Consider the following 16,203-nt stretch of genomic DNA (forward strand, 5'->3'; position numbering starts at 1 on the left):
GCCGCCTGCACCGTCGACAGGAGGCTGCCACTGCCGCGGCTTTTGAGCATGAGCGGAATTTCTTAAACTCCTAAATGCACATGCATTTTCATTTGCCAGCTGTTCTTTTTAAACGGCATCTGGATTTCGATAGTCATAAGAAAGCCGTCTGCAAGCAGCGCCACTCTCACACACAGCGCCACTCTCACACGCAGCGCCACTCTCACACGCAGCGCCACTCTCACCCACACTATGCAGTGCACAATAGGTCTTGCAGTAGGAAAGTTGGAGCTATTGGTTTTGTAAATGACAAAGCCCTTTATGTTTTTAAAATGAAAACAAAAATAAAAGGCATTGTTATTTGCAATTGTAATAGCTCCAACTTTCCTACTGCGAGACCTATTGGCAACGCCAGTGCTTGTCTTGTTTTTCTTTCAACCGGCTCCCTCAGTCTCAATCCTGCCTACCCTTCACCGCGTCATCTTACTTGGTCTCCTGCCACCTTCTTTCTATCCAATATCAATTTGGTGCCAGACCCTCTTTCCACATGATTGACGACCCCCCTCACCCCCCCCTCCCCCCCAACTACTCCTCCTCCTCCACCACCACCACTACCACCTCCTCCTTTACAGCCCTCTCCTCCAAGCTTTTCTGAATTCGGATTCATTTCTAGGTCCCTGGGTGGTGATAGAATTTTATTTTTATCACCAATTAACTTTGGTCAGTTGCAACATTCCTCATTAGGCATATGCTTGCCTATCTTCTCAAACTGTTTTTTTAGGTCTCGCTGAACCAACGCGCATGCGTTGTTCTGCGAGATTATAGTGGGCGAAACAGCTCTTTAAACCAGCGAGGATTGTCCCCAATGCATGTGAGGTATTCAAGCGCAACGATTCCCCAGCGCGCTCTTGAGTACCTCACATGCGTTCCCTCCCACTCGCTCACACATCAAAGGCTGCTGCTCCTCTGCCAATGCGCTCCTGCCCCCCCCCCCCCCCACAGCAATGCCAAGAGCTTGTTTTATTGCCGCGCGGCGTCACTTTTACAGCCGCGCGGCGCCAATGCTAGTTTAGCTCATGCCCTTTTCGCTTTCTATTATTCGACACACATGGACCACCACTCAGGGTAAGTCAGCGCACCAGCCTTTTCAAGTCCGCATCTACCCCTCCTTGTTTTTATTACGTTTACGCGATTTCCGCGCTTGTTACTTCCTGACGTCGCGAGATACGAGCAGATTCAAATATCGCGCACTTGCCATTCTCTGGTGTTTATCTTCAGCTGCTGATCCCAGGCAGTTCCATCAACGCGGAGCTCCTAGTAAGTGCATTGGTTGCTTTGGTCGCTGTAGTATGTAACTTGGCCCGTAATTATATTTAAACATGGCTTTAACTGCCAGCCGTTGCGGTTTGATGTGATATCATCCATTTATTTAACCGAGGCTCATGCAAGTCTTTATTCGTAGTACACGCTTTGGGCATTCCGACATTCGATTGCATCGTACTCACTGTGTAGTTGGCTTTCCGACTTTTCAGGTTTTTTGTGGCATTAGGCGAGCAATAACAACCGCCTTTCACTACGCATATTTTAACATTGTCATTCGTTGGAAATGTAGTTATAACTTAGTCTTCTCTGTTATTTCATTGCAGACCATCATATGTAGGTGCCTCGGAGGTCTTTTCTTATAAAAGTAAATAACTGACAATACACTCAGGACCTGGGATTCCCATTGATCTGTCGCAACACAGGTAATGAAAGTGTTCACATGGCCTCGTTTATATATTATAGCCCCTTTGCCTCATTAATCTGCTCTCAAAGTCCCTCCATTTATCTGCACATTTTGGAGCGTATTGGAACTGATCCGGTATTTTGATCTTCTCGGTTTGACTTGTATAATGTACTTAAATCTTTTATGGCCAACCTTGTGATCGCACTTTATAATCTCTCAGATTTCCCGTTATGCCGTTTAAACCAGCTTGTTGCGCTGTAGTTCGTCGACTACACTTCCTTACCGCATCAGAAAGGTACTTTACTCTCCTTTTCAGTTCACTTATCCGGTAGTTAGTTAGAATATCTTTCTGAATTTCCGTTTCATTTTTTTTGATTCCTTAATTGAAAATGGTCCTGCCGATGTTAGCGCTCATGCGTTTACTAATTTTTATGAAATACAATCAAGATTCACGATTGGGGATTTCAGGGTAGTGAATTCATCTTTTGCTACGATGACACTTTTGGTTATGTGTTTGCGTGTGCCGTGTGAAATCTTAACGGCTATAGTCCATTAATGCCCCAAAGCTTAGGCGCACTGGCTTGACTAGAGTGTTTATCTGCCGCTTATATCTTTCACTTATTTATGCGGTGACCCGTCTGGCTGTATCTTTGCGTGCTCCGTTTGAAATAATCGGGCTGTGGTCAGTTATTTTCCTTTTTGCTCTGGGGCACACTTCTTTGAAGTTGTTAGTTTGCCTCTTGATTCTCGTAATAGTTTAGGGCTGAAGTCAGTTGAATTACTCTTCAACTTGGGGCCACCACTCAGCACCACCACAGCATCAATCTGCGCAACCATTCAACAACAACTAATGTCACAAAGATGTTAATATTTCACTTCTGTTCTTGGATTTTTATCACAATAAAATACACTGAACCTAATCTTCACAAAAGTTATTTCCAAAAGTTTAAGCTATTGCCATTATAAATTACAATAACTTTTATTAAAGTATTAATTATTTAAAAAAATTAAAAGCCATTGTTATTTGTAATATCAATACATCTAAGTACAAAACATGTTGCATTACAAATGCTATAGGTGTCACATTTGCGAAAGTTATAACTATTGGCATTGTAAATGACAAAGCTACTAAGCTATTTTCAAAACCAACACATAAATAAAAATATTGTCATTTACAAGACCAATAGCTCAAACTTTCATAATGCAAGACCTATTGCATTGCAAATGCTTGTTTTATCTGTTGCTTTGGATACAGAGCTGCTTTTTGCTTCACAGCGTGAACTACACCAGGAGTAGACCACGCTTTTTGGAAGCAACAGTGCTAGAAACTCTGAGCTGGTTGGAAGTTAAAGCATTTGTCCTGCCATAGATTGGCAGGGTCCGAGTTGCTTGACTCTGATATGGTTGGTGTGTGGAAATCCGTTTTGGGACAGTTAGAATTTATAATTTCCCCGCCATTCCTCATGGCTTGTAACGAGAGTGTAGCGGAATAAGGTGTAGAATGAAGGATAAATAATGGGAGAGAATTGTTCATCTGTTTTTGCCTCTCCACATCTTTAATGGTGCTGTCTTTGGGTCACAACAATTTGAATTGTTATGCAAGAGGGGTTGATGAGGGTGGTCGTTTGCAATATATTTGTATGTGCTGTGTACCTGTTAGGATTTTCTATGCGACAGGGCGCAGAATGGAAGACCTTGCAATAAATTAAATTATACTATGCTTGCTATTGCGGTGTTCTGCAAAGTGATGCTCATCGCTCAACGTGTGCATTGCACTGATATGTACCAGCTGTTGCACAGATAATGTTTCTTGTAAGCATACCAAAAACCACCACCTCTTCTATAAATAAAATGAACTGCTGCCTTTTTAAACCCACAGGGTGGGTACTCCTATGGTGTATCTTTTAAGACGTCTTAAATCGGGGTGTGCGGAAATCGAGATTACACGGAGTTCTGTGAGCGGGCTTAATCGGCACACTGCCCAGCTCACGCAGCTTTTTAGTGCAGAGCTTGTTCTGTGCTGCAAAATCAGCGCGACTTACATCACGTGGCACTCTAGAGGACGTTGCTGCTTTGCTGCAGCTCAAATAGATTTTCTACTCTAGCGGCGGCTTTCTCAGCACAAATGGCTGTGGCCGCCCGTGTTGGGAACCTTGCTGGGTGCTGTCCAAACGCCTGCAGATCGTGCTCGGAAACGCCAATTTTCGCTCTCCAAATTACTGTTGGTGAGACACGTGCATGAAGAAAATGATGGTTGAGTTTTGTTGTAACGCCTTGTCAAAAAATCACCCGTTGAGTGGAATTCATCACTCACCCCTAGCCTTTAAAGTGAGGGCGTCCTTTGAAGGAAAGTTTGTAGTTATGCTATTTTTGTTGTACTTGGCATTGCATGGCTTTATTAATTTACTTGACTTTGTTTTCTTGCAGGTCCCGTTTTACCACAGAAGCCATTTAGAGCAACGTATATCTGGAGCAGCATAATACAAACTCTTGAGACGCAAGTGGAGGTGAAAAATAGAAGGCACAATCTCAAGTATCACAATGACTGTTTTATTGGCTCTGAAGCTGTGGATGTAATTTTTGCTCACCTTGTCCAAAATAAGTACTTTGGGGACACAGAAATCCCACGCGGTAAAGTGGTGCGGGTGTGTCAGGCCCTGATGGATTATAAAGTATTTGAATCTGTGGCGACAAATGTCTTTGGTAAAGACAAGAAACGGACTTCTTTTGAAGACAGTAGTTGCAGGCTCTATAGATTCACCAATGTGACGACACATGTTGGCAACCAGAGCGACAAAGGACATGGGCGTTGCACACCTCAGAATTATAGGAGGTAAGTTGAGTTTCTCAAATCTCATAATTTTTATAGTTCTCCATTAGGATTGGATAACTAGTCCAAATGTTGAATATTACTTTCAACCTTAACTGTTAGGTGTTCATCTGACACAAGCGATGTCCACCTTTTTAGATTTGCTAAATAGGTTGAAAACAGAATTTCAGGTAATGCAGCATATTTAGTTAGTGAATCAGACTGCCTGTAGTTTAAAGGTGTAAACTACAAGGAATTGTGGAGCAACATTCGTGCATAAGTCATGACCTGCTGTACCATCTTTAATGAAACCACTTTGTCTTCCGACAAATGCTAATTATGAACATGACCTTCTTTTCTCCTTTTGAAGGAGTGCTCAAACTACTAGGGTTTCAGTAGAAAAAGGGACATTGCATTACTCTTAACATGTATGTATGCATGCATGCATATAGACTCCTACTAATATTAGATTTTTAAAGTAATAACTGCTGACAGCCTCAATTTAATCCTGTAATATGTTGAGGCCTTATCAGTCTTTTAGAGACCATTTTGGTCTATCTTGGCTCAGCAAGATTTGCTTCAAGTCCATATCTTTTTATATAAGCAACCTCCGGGTACTGGATTAGATTCAGTTTCTCACATTCATACAAGAGTAAATGGGCATTTATGTGAGCACAATTAGGACATCTGCATAACGTTTTTTCTCAAACTTGTAGTTTCCTCTAACTCTTTAATCTAATGTAGTTTGATTGGCACATGTCATTCCCAGCAGCCTGTACCTTTTCTTGTGACCCCACTTAACATTTCTCCTGTTATTTCCCCCCCCACCCCATTTTCACATAGCTGTCCACCAAGGTCTGGCGCCATATCAAATATTGCTCTTCAAAGAGACACTGGTTTCTGGCCTTCCCAATGGTTAAGATAAACTTTGATTTATCCTGTTTAAGGGGGCTGTGAGAAATTATTCCTATGGTACTCGAGCACAACAAGATTACTGCTGCTTTCTTTCAGTACATGTAGTTCACTGTAGCGGTCTGAGATAAAGGGAGTAGGAGTCCTTATTGGCTACCACTCTGCCCTATCTGTCGTTCTCTAGTTGTGAAGGTTGGTTTATGATTTTGTGCTCATTACCCTGGATTAGCAACGAGGTGTCCTGTTTCCTGGTCGGTGTGGCGTTCGGACGAGGCCGCGTTCTGCTGAGGGTGTCTGACTGACGGTGTTGTTGCATTGGGGAACTGGGCAGACTCTGGGCGGAGGACACGAGAGAGACGTGGTTTACCCTGGATGTGCTGGCTCTTGTGCGGTTTGGAGTGGCCCATCGGAGGCGCCGCATTCAATATCTACTTGCTGCCGGGAACTGGTGTCTTCTTCGGCTCTCCAAAGTCTGGCGGCTTCTGCGGAGTGGTTCATTGCGGAGTGGAGCACTGCGGAGCTGGGCTAGTTAGGCAGGAGAATCGGAAGCAGAAGCACGGCGGTGGTTTGGCGGCAGCGCGGCCGCGAAGCCAGGACAATCTTGCCAGAAAAAAAGGGAAACAGAAGATAGTGGAGCGGTCAACCAGGCTGCAGCTGCAGGGTCACTGTAAAACCCTGGAGTGGAGTTCCGAACTGCTTTCCATTGTGAGGGGACCCTGAGAGATACTTGTCCATACCAGGACTGCCTCATTGCTGGGGGTCTGTGTTGCTTGCCTGGTCTCCCTCCTGCCGCCGCAGTGTACCATCGCGGCTGCCGAGCGGAGGGAGACTTCATTTCCCAGGTGCCCTAGCACCGCAACTCCGCACTCAATGTCCAACCCACCATCGTGGACTCTGCGAAATCCCTTGGCATCACACTTGACTCCAATCTCAACATGCAGCAGCATATTAGCAAAGCAACTAAAGGAGCCAACTTCCAAATCAACACTGAGAAAACTCAAACCCTTCCTACCACCCAAGGACTTCAAAACTGTTGTACAAGCCCTAGTCATTCCTCGCATAGACTATGGAATTGTGGCTCTCAGTGGGCTGCCCCTAACAACAACGGCACCACTAAGAGCCTCGCTGAACGCAGCCGCGAGACTCATCACTGGCTCAAGAAAACACTCGCATATATCCCCTGACTTAAAAGCCCTGAACTGGCTGCCTTTTGAAGCCAGAGTTCAGCTGAAAATTGCCTGTATGACACACTCTGCCGTGCACCACAAGTCACCCAACTACCTCACTAACAAGCTGACTGTATCAGGAGGCTCAAGATCCAACAGAAGCACAAAAAACCTCCTCCTGAAACCTCGTAGATTCCGGAAGGAAAAAACATACAAACGCTCCTGCTCAGGAATGGCACCTAGGATCTGGAATGCACTCCCGCCAGAAACTAGGCTTATCCCCTCCACTGCTCTCTTCAAGAAAGAGGTAAAAGCCATCCTTATGGCTAAGTTTACCTGAACACTATTGGTACTGGAACATTTACATTATACGGCCCCTATATTATCGGCTACCTGAGTGTTTATCTGTGTTATACTCTTTTTTTTTTTTTTTTTTTGACTGCTACTGGATCAAAGCCATTGCACGGACTCTATATTATTGGTTTCCAGTTTGTCTACTAGGGCTTATACTTTGACCTGATTGCTCTACTATCACCCGCTAGGGTGCTAAAATCCTATTCGATCGCCACTGGAGCAAAGACACTGCACGGCTCCTATTTTTTTTTTGTTGGTTTCCTGATTGATATTAGTGTGTATACTCTTATGCGATTGCTACCCTACCTTGCAACCCTCCCATTACTGAATATTATAATGTCTCCAAGAATTTGTCTACCCCACCTCCTGTTTCTGTAAATCGCTCTGATATCTGCAAGGATCTTGTTCGCGCTATATAAAACCTTAAACACATAACTGGCGTGTCAGCGCCCGGAGGTGCCTTTAAAACCAACAGCAGCGGGAGCGCCCGGGGCTAAGCCTGAAGAGGACGGGACGGGGCACCCCTCTTGGTTGGTCTCTTGGGACTAAAGACATGAACTAAGGTATGCTTAATTAGAGACCAACCATCCAGAGCCTACCAACGAATGTTCCTGCTTATTTTTTCCGTAGCCCCTTAGTCTTCCTTACTCTTCCTAGATATCCATTGGTCTCGCACAAGGTGTGTGCAGTTGGGCCATTAGCTTGTCGCATCATGACCTCTAAAGGGTCAGCCAAACAATCTGCCTCTCAAGGAGGGTCACCTAAAGGGACCCTGGACCTATATTTAACTAGGGTAACATCGGCCTTTGAATCAATAGAACATGTCCTCCCTAAAGACACCATAGGTAGCAAACTATCCCCTCCAATCTTGATTGACTCGCCGAACTCCTTATTACAGAGGGAATTAAACGCCATTTGCAAAACCAGGTATATCCCCATTGAACAGGGAATTGAACAATCCAGTTCCACAACATGCCCCACGGGTATTGGAAGCCCCCAGTTTAGGAATTCGCATCAACTTAATAAAAGTCCACTGGAAATCCCAGTCGCAACAACAGATAAAATTACCACTCAGGGGTTAGCACATCCTCAGGTTCTCACCCAGAGCACAAAACGTAAAGGTATGAAATATAAGGGAAAACCATCAAAACACCGAAAAACAACCTTAAACCCCTCTTTGGTTACTGCCACCACCAGCACCCCCGAGACACCCAAAGCAGGACAAATACTGGAAACCCCTATATCCCTTTTACCATCTATTTTGTTGGCCCACGTTGAAGAATTGGTAAAAACCCTATTATCCCCGCTTATTGAAAGGTTAGCGAGAATTGGGGAAAAGCTCTCAACAATAGACGACAATACCAAGCCAACTAAGTCAAACAAACTATCTCAGAGAATTGCTGCCTCAAAAATGTCTGATTTGACTGCACACAGCAAAATTGCCCAGAATAACCTATCTGACCCTGTACTATCAGTTATTAAAAACAAGGAGGCAGCCAATGAAAGACAATGGCCCATAGATCTATTCCCAGAGCTGGGTGGTCAAAAGCAGGCAAATGTTCTGAGGGGCTAGCCATGAATAATAGATCCATAAATTTACCACCATAGGCAGCATCCTACGTATGTGTCCTCTCGGGAGTGCCTGCGCTAGCTACCGAGAAGATTGAAGGTCACCAGGATCTCAAAAACAAAGTCCAGTTTTGGCTGACAAAAAATAGACCGCTTCCATCCAACATTAACGGGACAATCCTAAATGTCAGAACGGGTGGGGTGGATAGGCTCCCGTCCCAAGAACCTAGCGGGAGACCTGGTAATTGTCAACTTCCGGGACAACTTGGTCGTCCCTTATCTACAAAGCTGGGAGCCACAAATAGGAGATGGGCCTATATCAATACTTGAATTTGGCGAATATGCAGTTCTTGGTTAAAAATCGCACATCACTAGGTGGAGCGTGGAGGGATACCACCGGGGGGGCAGGAGGGGTCCTCTACCAACTAGTTACCACCAGTTACCTCCCTATAATTACTAGAACCTACCCCTCGGCCCAGATATGTTACTCTAATAGTACAAAGTTGGTAGGAGTGATATCCTTGTTCTGTCTGATTGTCAGGAAAACTGATGTATTTTTACCTTAAATTAATGTTATTTTAATGTAAATGAATTTTGTGTTTTGTACGCTTTTATAGTTAATAATCTTAACCGAATAAAGTACCTACTGAGATCAGTGGCTTCACTCCGAACTGCCTAATCTGGGTGAAATGGGATTAATACACATGATTTATTCATTTTTTCCCACTAAACCACAGCCTCTGCAAAAAAGACTGACTTCATTTGTGTGACCCTACTTTTAATTAAAAGAAGGGCCCCTCAAATTAGGATAATAGTCTATCCATGATTCCATGATTTGAATTTCTGCCAAAGAAATGAATTATTGCTACCAGTGTCTTAAACAAATACAGATACAGATTAATTTAAAAGGCAAAAGAATACGCACCTTTACTACATAGTTGCAAGATTTGTTAATTCACACATGAAGCAATATTGGCATAGTGTTTTATGTGTAGGATAGCATCTTAGAAATTGATGCATTGCCTGAATTACTATGTCTAGATTCTACTTTCAGACTGAAGCAGCCAACCTTTTCAAGAGAGGAAATATAGGCTCACAACAGTGATGTAAAAAGCCTTCCCCTGCTGCTCTATATGGAGAGGGGTAATTTAAAGCAAACCACGCACACCATGTTTGTCCACAGTGTTGGAGATACTCTGCAGTGATGGCTTACCCAGATCTTAATTAAAGTCAACACCAGTTACTCTCTTCACCCATACGTGTTACAAATATACAAATTACAAATATAGAATGGCCTCAAACATCTGGTAAGGATGATAAGTGATAGTCATATGAGCAGTTATCAGCAATTTTATACAGTAATTTACTAAACGGTCTTTTTTTACACTCCTATGCACCATGCAAATCTTTTATTTTCTTGCGTAAAAGGCCTGATTCACAAGGTAAACTTACACTTGCATGTAAGTTTACGATTGCATGCTATTCACACAGTGATTTACAAGTAGTATCGTTACAAAAGCGGAATATCCGCACATAATACTATTCTTACATCCCTTTGTGAATACCAATGAATTATAAACTTACACAAGTTTATATTTGTTAATCAGGGCCCATGGAGAGTGACAGTCTACTTTTCTTAGCAAGTTTTTTTTTAAATTTAAATTATCCTAACCACAAACTACTGAATAAAAGTGTTTTTAATACATTTTCTCCAGTCCAGCTTTTTCTTGGTCATAGTTTTAATTGGTTTATTTGGAGATCTTGCTCTGTAATGCATTTAGTGCTAATTGCCTACATTATACTGTTGCATAAGGCACATTTTCAAAAGCTGTTGTCTTACCATTTAGTCTCATTTCACATCTGTCTACCCATCCTTGGCTTGAAAGGGGTGGAAACTGAAGTGACTATATCATGCTAGCTTTATAGCTTCTCATTATAGCTTCTCGTGTAACTTTGCATAAACCTATCTCTAAGCTTTTGTCCGGCCCTTTCAAAGCGGTCATTCCTGACGTCTCACTACAGTATATCCTATTAAATGTGAAGTGGTTCTGAGGAGGGCCTACATCAGAATTAAAATTGAAGGCAAAGTGAATAGGCATGCATTATTTGTCACATCTCGCCAGATTAGCCAAACCAGTTTCCTGCACTGGGAAACCTGTTCCTCTGTGTTGACAGCAGACCTAGAACTCTGTAGGGTGGTCAGAAACAATCCCCCATGTAGGTCTTCTGCTTCCCAAATCCTTCTGTAAATTGAAAATCAACAAATCGCAGCTGCGACCACCATGGAAAATGCAACAAGATTTTAGAAGTACCCCCTCCTACGTTATTTTGGCAAAACAAAGGGTTGGAGTGATACTAGAATTCTCAATCCACTCCCTACCTAATGAAAAACTTGCTGGTATTTGTCGCATACTCCCCAGCCCGGGTACCTTCCTAATGACTAAGCCACACATGAAGCTTAGTATAACACGCCTTTATTGGTCTATGTGTAACTGCAAACCCAACATTCTAAACCTGTATTCACTTCACTCTTTAACACTTACGTCACAGTGCTGCAGAGGCAATCGGATGCCAAAAGAGTCCAGTCATTGCGAACTCATACAATACTACATCTCCACTCTGTTGAATCCAAACTCCTAAATTTGTTACAAATCTATACAATTGAAGCTTATTGAGCCTTTTTGGTGCTCTTATCACACATCCCAAGTGTATTGGGTAACTGGGGACAGTCAGTCTAAGTGTCAATGATCTGCGTTGGCGATGTAGAAACAGTAGCAGTCAGAGGGTCTTCAATTGTCCTCTCAGATCCATTCTCTACATGGAAATCCGTGCCTGCTGAGCAATGAGCCACATGGAAGAAATACGGGGAATCTCGAGTAATTGACTTCCCAGGACGTTTGGCAGTCACTATGGGTCCTTTGCTGGTTACAACATAAAATGGCTCCCCGTCGAAGGGAGCATCAGATTTTTGTTTTCTAGACTGACTAACAAGCACTCCATCTCCTCTAGTAATGTCTTCCCGGTCGACGCTTGTCTATATAAGCATTAATTTTTGTTTTACAATCCCAGTCTCTTATACAAGTTTTTTCCTCTGTACTTTATCGTCTGTTGGTCCATTGAGGTAACTTGGTCATCATGGCTCTCCTGAACATCAGCATTGCAGGGCTTTAACCTGTGAGTTCAAGGGGTAAGCTCGAAGAGTGGAGTTCAATAAATTTTTAACGTTGAGCTTTTCCAATGCAGCACGCTGAACTTCTTTGAGAGTCCTCATGAAATATTCGACAGAGCCATTGGCTTGTGGTCAAAGGGGTGCTTTCTGATGCTTCACATTAAGTTGACTGAGTCACTGAATTCTCGACTGTGAGGTGGGCTTTTGTCAGATGTTAGGGCTGGAGGAAAACCCCATGTCTCGAAGATGCTGTCTAACCTCTGAATCTTGCTTGAGTGATAGGTGAGAGATCTTCTATCAATGGAAAACGGGAGTATTCATCAACAATCCCCTTCAGAAGTCCGCTACAATTCTTTCCCATGTGTGCCTTAAACTCTGAAATTTTTAAGGTGTGTAGTGGTTTTCGGTGAAAGGCAGTTGTATAGATGATGGGCCTTTTAATTGTCTTTCAGCTCTCATCAAGATGGGGAAACCAGACTTTGTCCCGGAGAGATTGCTTTGTGGCACCGATATCACAATGCACTTAAATTATCTGTCACATACTCACTGAAATAACAATTCTTTTTTTTTTTATATAAATCTTTTTATTAGAAAGAATGAACTTGGTGGTCGGTACACACAGGGATTGCAGTTGTCAGTGTTATACAAATATGTCACAGCTGGCGTTATAGCATACAAGATGTTAGCAATGCATAAGTCTCTTAAAGTGTTAATGGTTTGGTCAAAATGGAAGGCGTATCGTGGCAATCTGTATGAACCTCCCCTTGTCCCTTCCCTTGACAAACTGCCATCCACTTCTGGGGGCAACCCCGTGCCACATAGACGGTCTTTTCTTGGTGCATGCACCAGTCCATGTCCTCCTTCCATGCACTGAGCGTCTGAGGTGTAACCGCTCCCCATAGGAGTGCTATATTCCGTTTTGTAAGTCCCAGCGTCACCCAAGTCCCAGCGTCTCCCAATGTCTGCTTTCGCGAACAGATCTGTGGGTTCCCAGATGTTCAAAAGGCACCTCTTAACTTCAGGCCGTATTTAACCCCCAAACAGCACTCATACAGTTGTGCACCCTCTTCCAGTAGGCTTGTATTAGTGGGCACTCCCACAGATTGTGAAGGAACGTCCCCACCTCACCACACTGTACCCTACAGAGCCCGTCCTCCTGCCCATCAATACCAATCTGGTGCCAGAAATATAGACTTGGTGCAATACTTTCAATTGTATCAATCTCAATTTTGCTGCTATGGTTACTTCTTTGAGAGGAGAGTGCTTCTCTCCACTCTTTGTTGTCTATCTCAACACCATCTGTCTCCCATCTGTCTCCTAAGTGCAAGCAGGGGGTCTGGGGTGTGGTGTATAAGTTTTTTGTATGTGAGGGAGATAGCCTTTTCTGGAAGGTGGCCGTCCAATCTGTCCTCGGGGGAGGACTCCGGGAGCACTGTTCCGGGTGGGATGTTCGCCTAGAGGGAGTGCCTGACCTGCATATATCGAAAGTGCTCCGTGTGTGTTTAGTCGTACGTGTGCTGAAGCGAAACTTATGTCACCACCCCATTGGGTCCCCATAAGTCTTTTATATGAGAGATCCCTATCAGGTCCCAGTTGCGAAACCCTTTTGTGCGACCCAATGTACCCAGCTTTTCGGACCCCTGTGCTGGGTAGCCATTGTAAGTTTGTCATCCCATCCCAATTTACGGTTAACAATATGCCAGAGTTGGACAGTGTCTTGTAGATCCTGTGAGGGGATATCTGCTGGGTTTAGAATAAAGTGCAGCCTCAAAGTTCCCACCCAGTAGAAGCCACCTGTCCATCCCATAACCGGGATCATCCCCACCACAGTACGTACCCTGATTAATGGCAGAAAGGTGTGCTGCCCAGTGGTATTTCCAAATGTCCGGGAGTGCTATTCCCCATCATACCACCCCAGTGTAAGTTTCTGGAATGATATCCGAGGCACTCCGACCCATAAAAGGTCTCTCTGGGTGACCTCAAGATCAGCAAAATACTTTTGTGGGACTATGTCTGTATAGTTTTGGAGGGCATATAAGGATCGCGGTAGCGCCATAATCTTAAAGTGCTACCCAACCCAGTAGGGACAGCGGGAGCCTCTTCCAAATAGTGGTGTCTCTTTTGGACAGCTTCAAAGGCAATAGGAGCTTCCTCTCATATCGATTCGCCTTCTCCCTGAAGATAAAAAAAATCCCAGATAAGTGAACCCCTCCCTGGCCACTTTGATCGGGCAGTTGCACGGAATTGCCGGGGGGGGGGCCGTGTAGGACGTAAAGGAGTGACTTCCCTCAGTTAATGCTATAACCTGAATTCTTCCCGAAGCTGGTAAAGATGTCTAGGGCCACTAGGAGGATTTAAAAGGGGACGCGAGGTATAAGAGTATATCGTCCGCGTAGAGGGAAATCTGGTCCTCACACCAGTCTGCCTATCGGAGCCCCCTTAGAGAGATCTTGTCGTATCCAGGCCGCAAACTGTTCCAGGGAGAGGGTAAAAAGCAGGGGTGAAAGGGGGCAGCCCTGCCGCGTCCCGCTCCAGAGTAAAAATCTCAAATTTTGTTATTCGACACCACCTGGGCTAAAGTCTCAGTATAGAGGAGGCGCACCCACCCAATAAAATTAGGACCAAACTTCCTGAGGACCGCTATCATATTAGGCAATTTGAGCGTGTAGAATGCCATTGTGGCATCCAACGAGACCACAACCGCGTCTTCCTGTATCGTGTGACCGCTTCCTAGCACTCCATTGAGGCGGCGCAAATTAAGCGCGGTGTTGCGGTGGGGCATAAAGCCCGATTGGTCTGGATGGACCAGTGTGGTGATTATCTGCTTGATCCTGTTAGCGAGCACCTTCATGAGGATTTTGGGATCTGTGTTCAACGATATTGGCCTGTAAGAGGTGCACAGCTCTCTTGGTTTCCCTTCTTTAGGAATGGCCACCAGTGTAGCGATGTGCTGATCTCTTGGTAGTATCCCCTGTTATTTACTGTCCTCGAACATATGTTTACGGTGTTGACTCAAGCAGTCTTGTTTGAGCTTGTATAGCTCAATGGGTAGACAATTGGGTCTTAGGGCTTTTCCAGGCCAGAGTTCGTTGATTGTCCTGGCCAGCTTCTCCGCTGTGAGCGCACCCTCCAGAGTCTCTCGATCTTCAGAGAGGGTGGGCAGCGTAATGTCAGCCAATATTGCAGAGCAATCTTCCTCCGGAAGATCCAACCCCGTGCTGTACACTCTTTGAAATGAGTTGCAAACTTGCTAATTATCTCAAGGTTCAGTAAGAAGGGCCCCCGATTCGGTCCTGAGCTGACACCACCCTCTGCACTGGTTGCTTTTTTCTAACCAGGCTGTCCCCCTGGTCGTACAATCGGCCGTCCCTGTCCCTTGCTAGGGTCTTAGCAGCGTCCGTGGCCAAAGCCTTGTATTCAGCTGCTTTAAGCTGCATGTGGTGTATGGTTCCCGGATTCCCTTCACTTTGCGCTGCCCCCTCCAGAGCGAGAAGGTCGCTAACATTTGTGCCTCCCTTTCTTTGCGTTGGCCAGCAATTGCGGAGAGGGCTTCACCCCTCAGCATGGTTTTGAATGCTTCCCAGAGGACAACTGGGGATTCCACCGTCCCAACGTTTTCTTGAAAGTATTGGACGATCGAGCGGGTGATCTTCTTCTTGGTCTCAGAATTGTGAAGGAACCAGGCGTTTATGGGCGCAACACAGCCTACCCTCTGATCCCCTATAGTGAGATGTGCCCATATAGGGGAATGGTCATAAATGCCTCGTGCAAAGTGTTTAATCTCTAGAATGAATGTGTCCTGTTGCAGAGGTGTGAGGATATAATCTATCCTAGAGAAAGTGTGGTGCGGCCCTGAGAAGAATGTATACTGTTGTAGATTCTGGTGGCGCAAACGGCAAAGATCAATTAAACCGAATGCCTCAAGATGATTCCAGAGCCACATGTGCCCAGTCACAATGTCCCGAGGTGGGTGTCCATCAGTCGTCCCGACACTACTGCTTTGAAGTCACTGCCTACTAGGAGCTTCCCCTCAGGTAGGGAAAGGAGAAGCCCACCCAGATCGTGATATGACTGAGTTTGGAGACCCGGTGGAATGTAAACAGCCACCAAATTGAGTCTGCATCCTTCCCACCTCTCAGAGCGCTGCAAAGCGGGTCAGTCTCTGAATGGTCAATGACATATGGAAAATTACAGCGCAACGGAATACCCACCCCACGGGACCCTGAAGTGAATGGTCAATGACATATGGAAAATTACGGCGCAACAGAATACCCACCTCACGGGACCCTGAAGTGAAGCCGGCATGAATCGCCAATGTATATCCCATCTGTTTACCGCGTGACAAGTGTTGCTGACAACATGCGTTTCCTGCAAAAGACAACATCCGGGAGGTGCCTTTTGACAAATTGAAGCGCTATACTCCTCTTTAGCTTGTCCCCTAATCCCTTGACGTTCCAGCTAAGTATCTTAAGACTTTTATCCCACCTCGTAGGCATCGGTGGATTCTATGCTAGCATGC

General features: G+C 44.8%; 1 protein-coding gene and 1 long non-coding RNA gene across 2 annotated transcripts in view; one reads left to right on the forward strand and one right to left on the reverse strand.

The window, feature by feature from the left end:
• LOC147730957 (uncharacterized) overlaps window positions 1-16,203 on the reverse strand; it is a 334,638-nt gene that overhangs the window by 116,576 nt on the left and 201,859 nt on the right. The window lies entirely within an intron of this gene.
• DEPDC7 (DEP domain containing 7) overlaps window positions 1-16,203 on the forward strand; it is a 346,534-nt gene that overhangs the window by 103,493 nt on the left and 226,838 nt on the right. The window contains exon 2 of the mRNA XM_086955861.1: window positions 4,133-4,538. Coding sequence (XP_086811987.1) covers window positions 4,133-4,538 — 406 coding nt within the window. The remainder of the gene's footprint in view (window positions 1-4,132; window positions 4,539-16,203) is intronic.

This window comes from Lissotriton vulgaris, chromosome 2_1 (assembly GCF_964263255.1).
Source record: "Lissotriton vulgaris chromosome 2_1, aLisVul1.2, whole genome shotgun sequence".
Taxonomy (NCBI): domain Eukaryota; kingdom Metazoa; phylum Chordata; class Amphibia; order Caudata; family Salamandridae; genus Lissotriton; species Lissotriton vulgaris.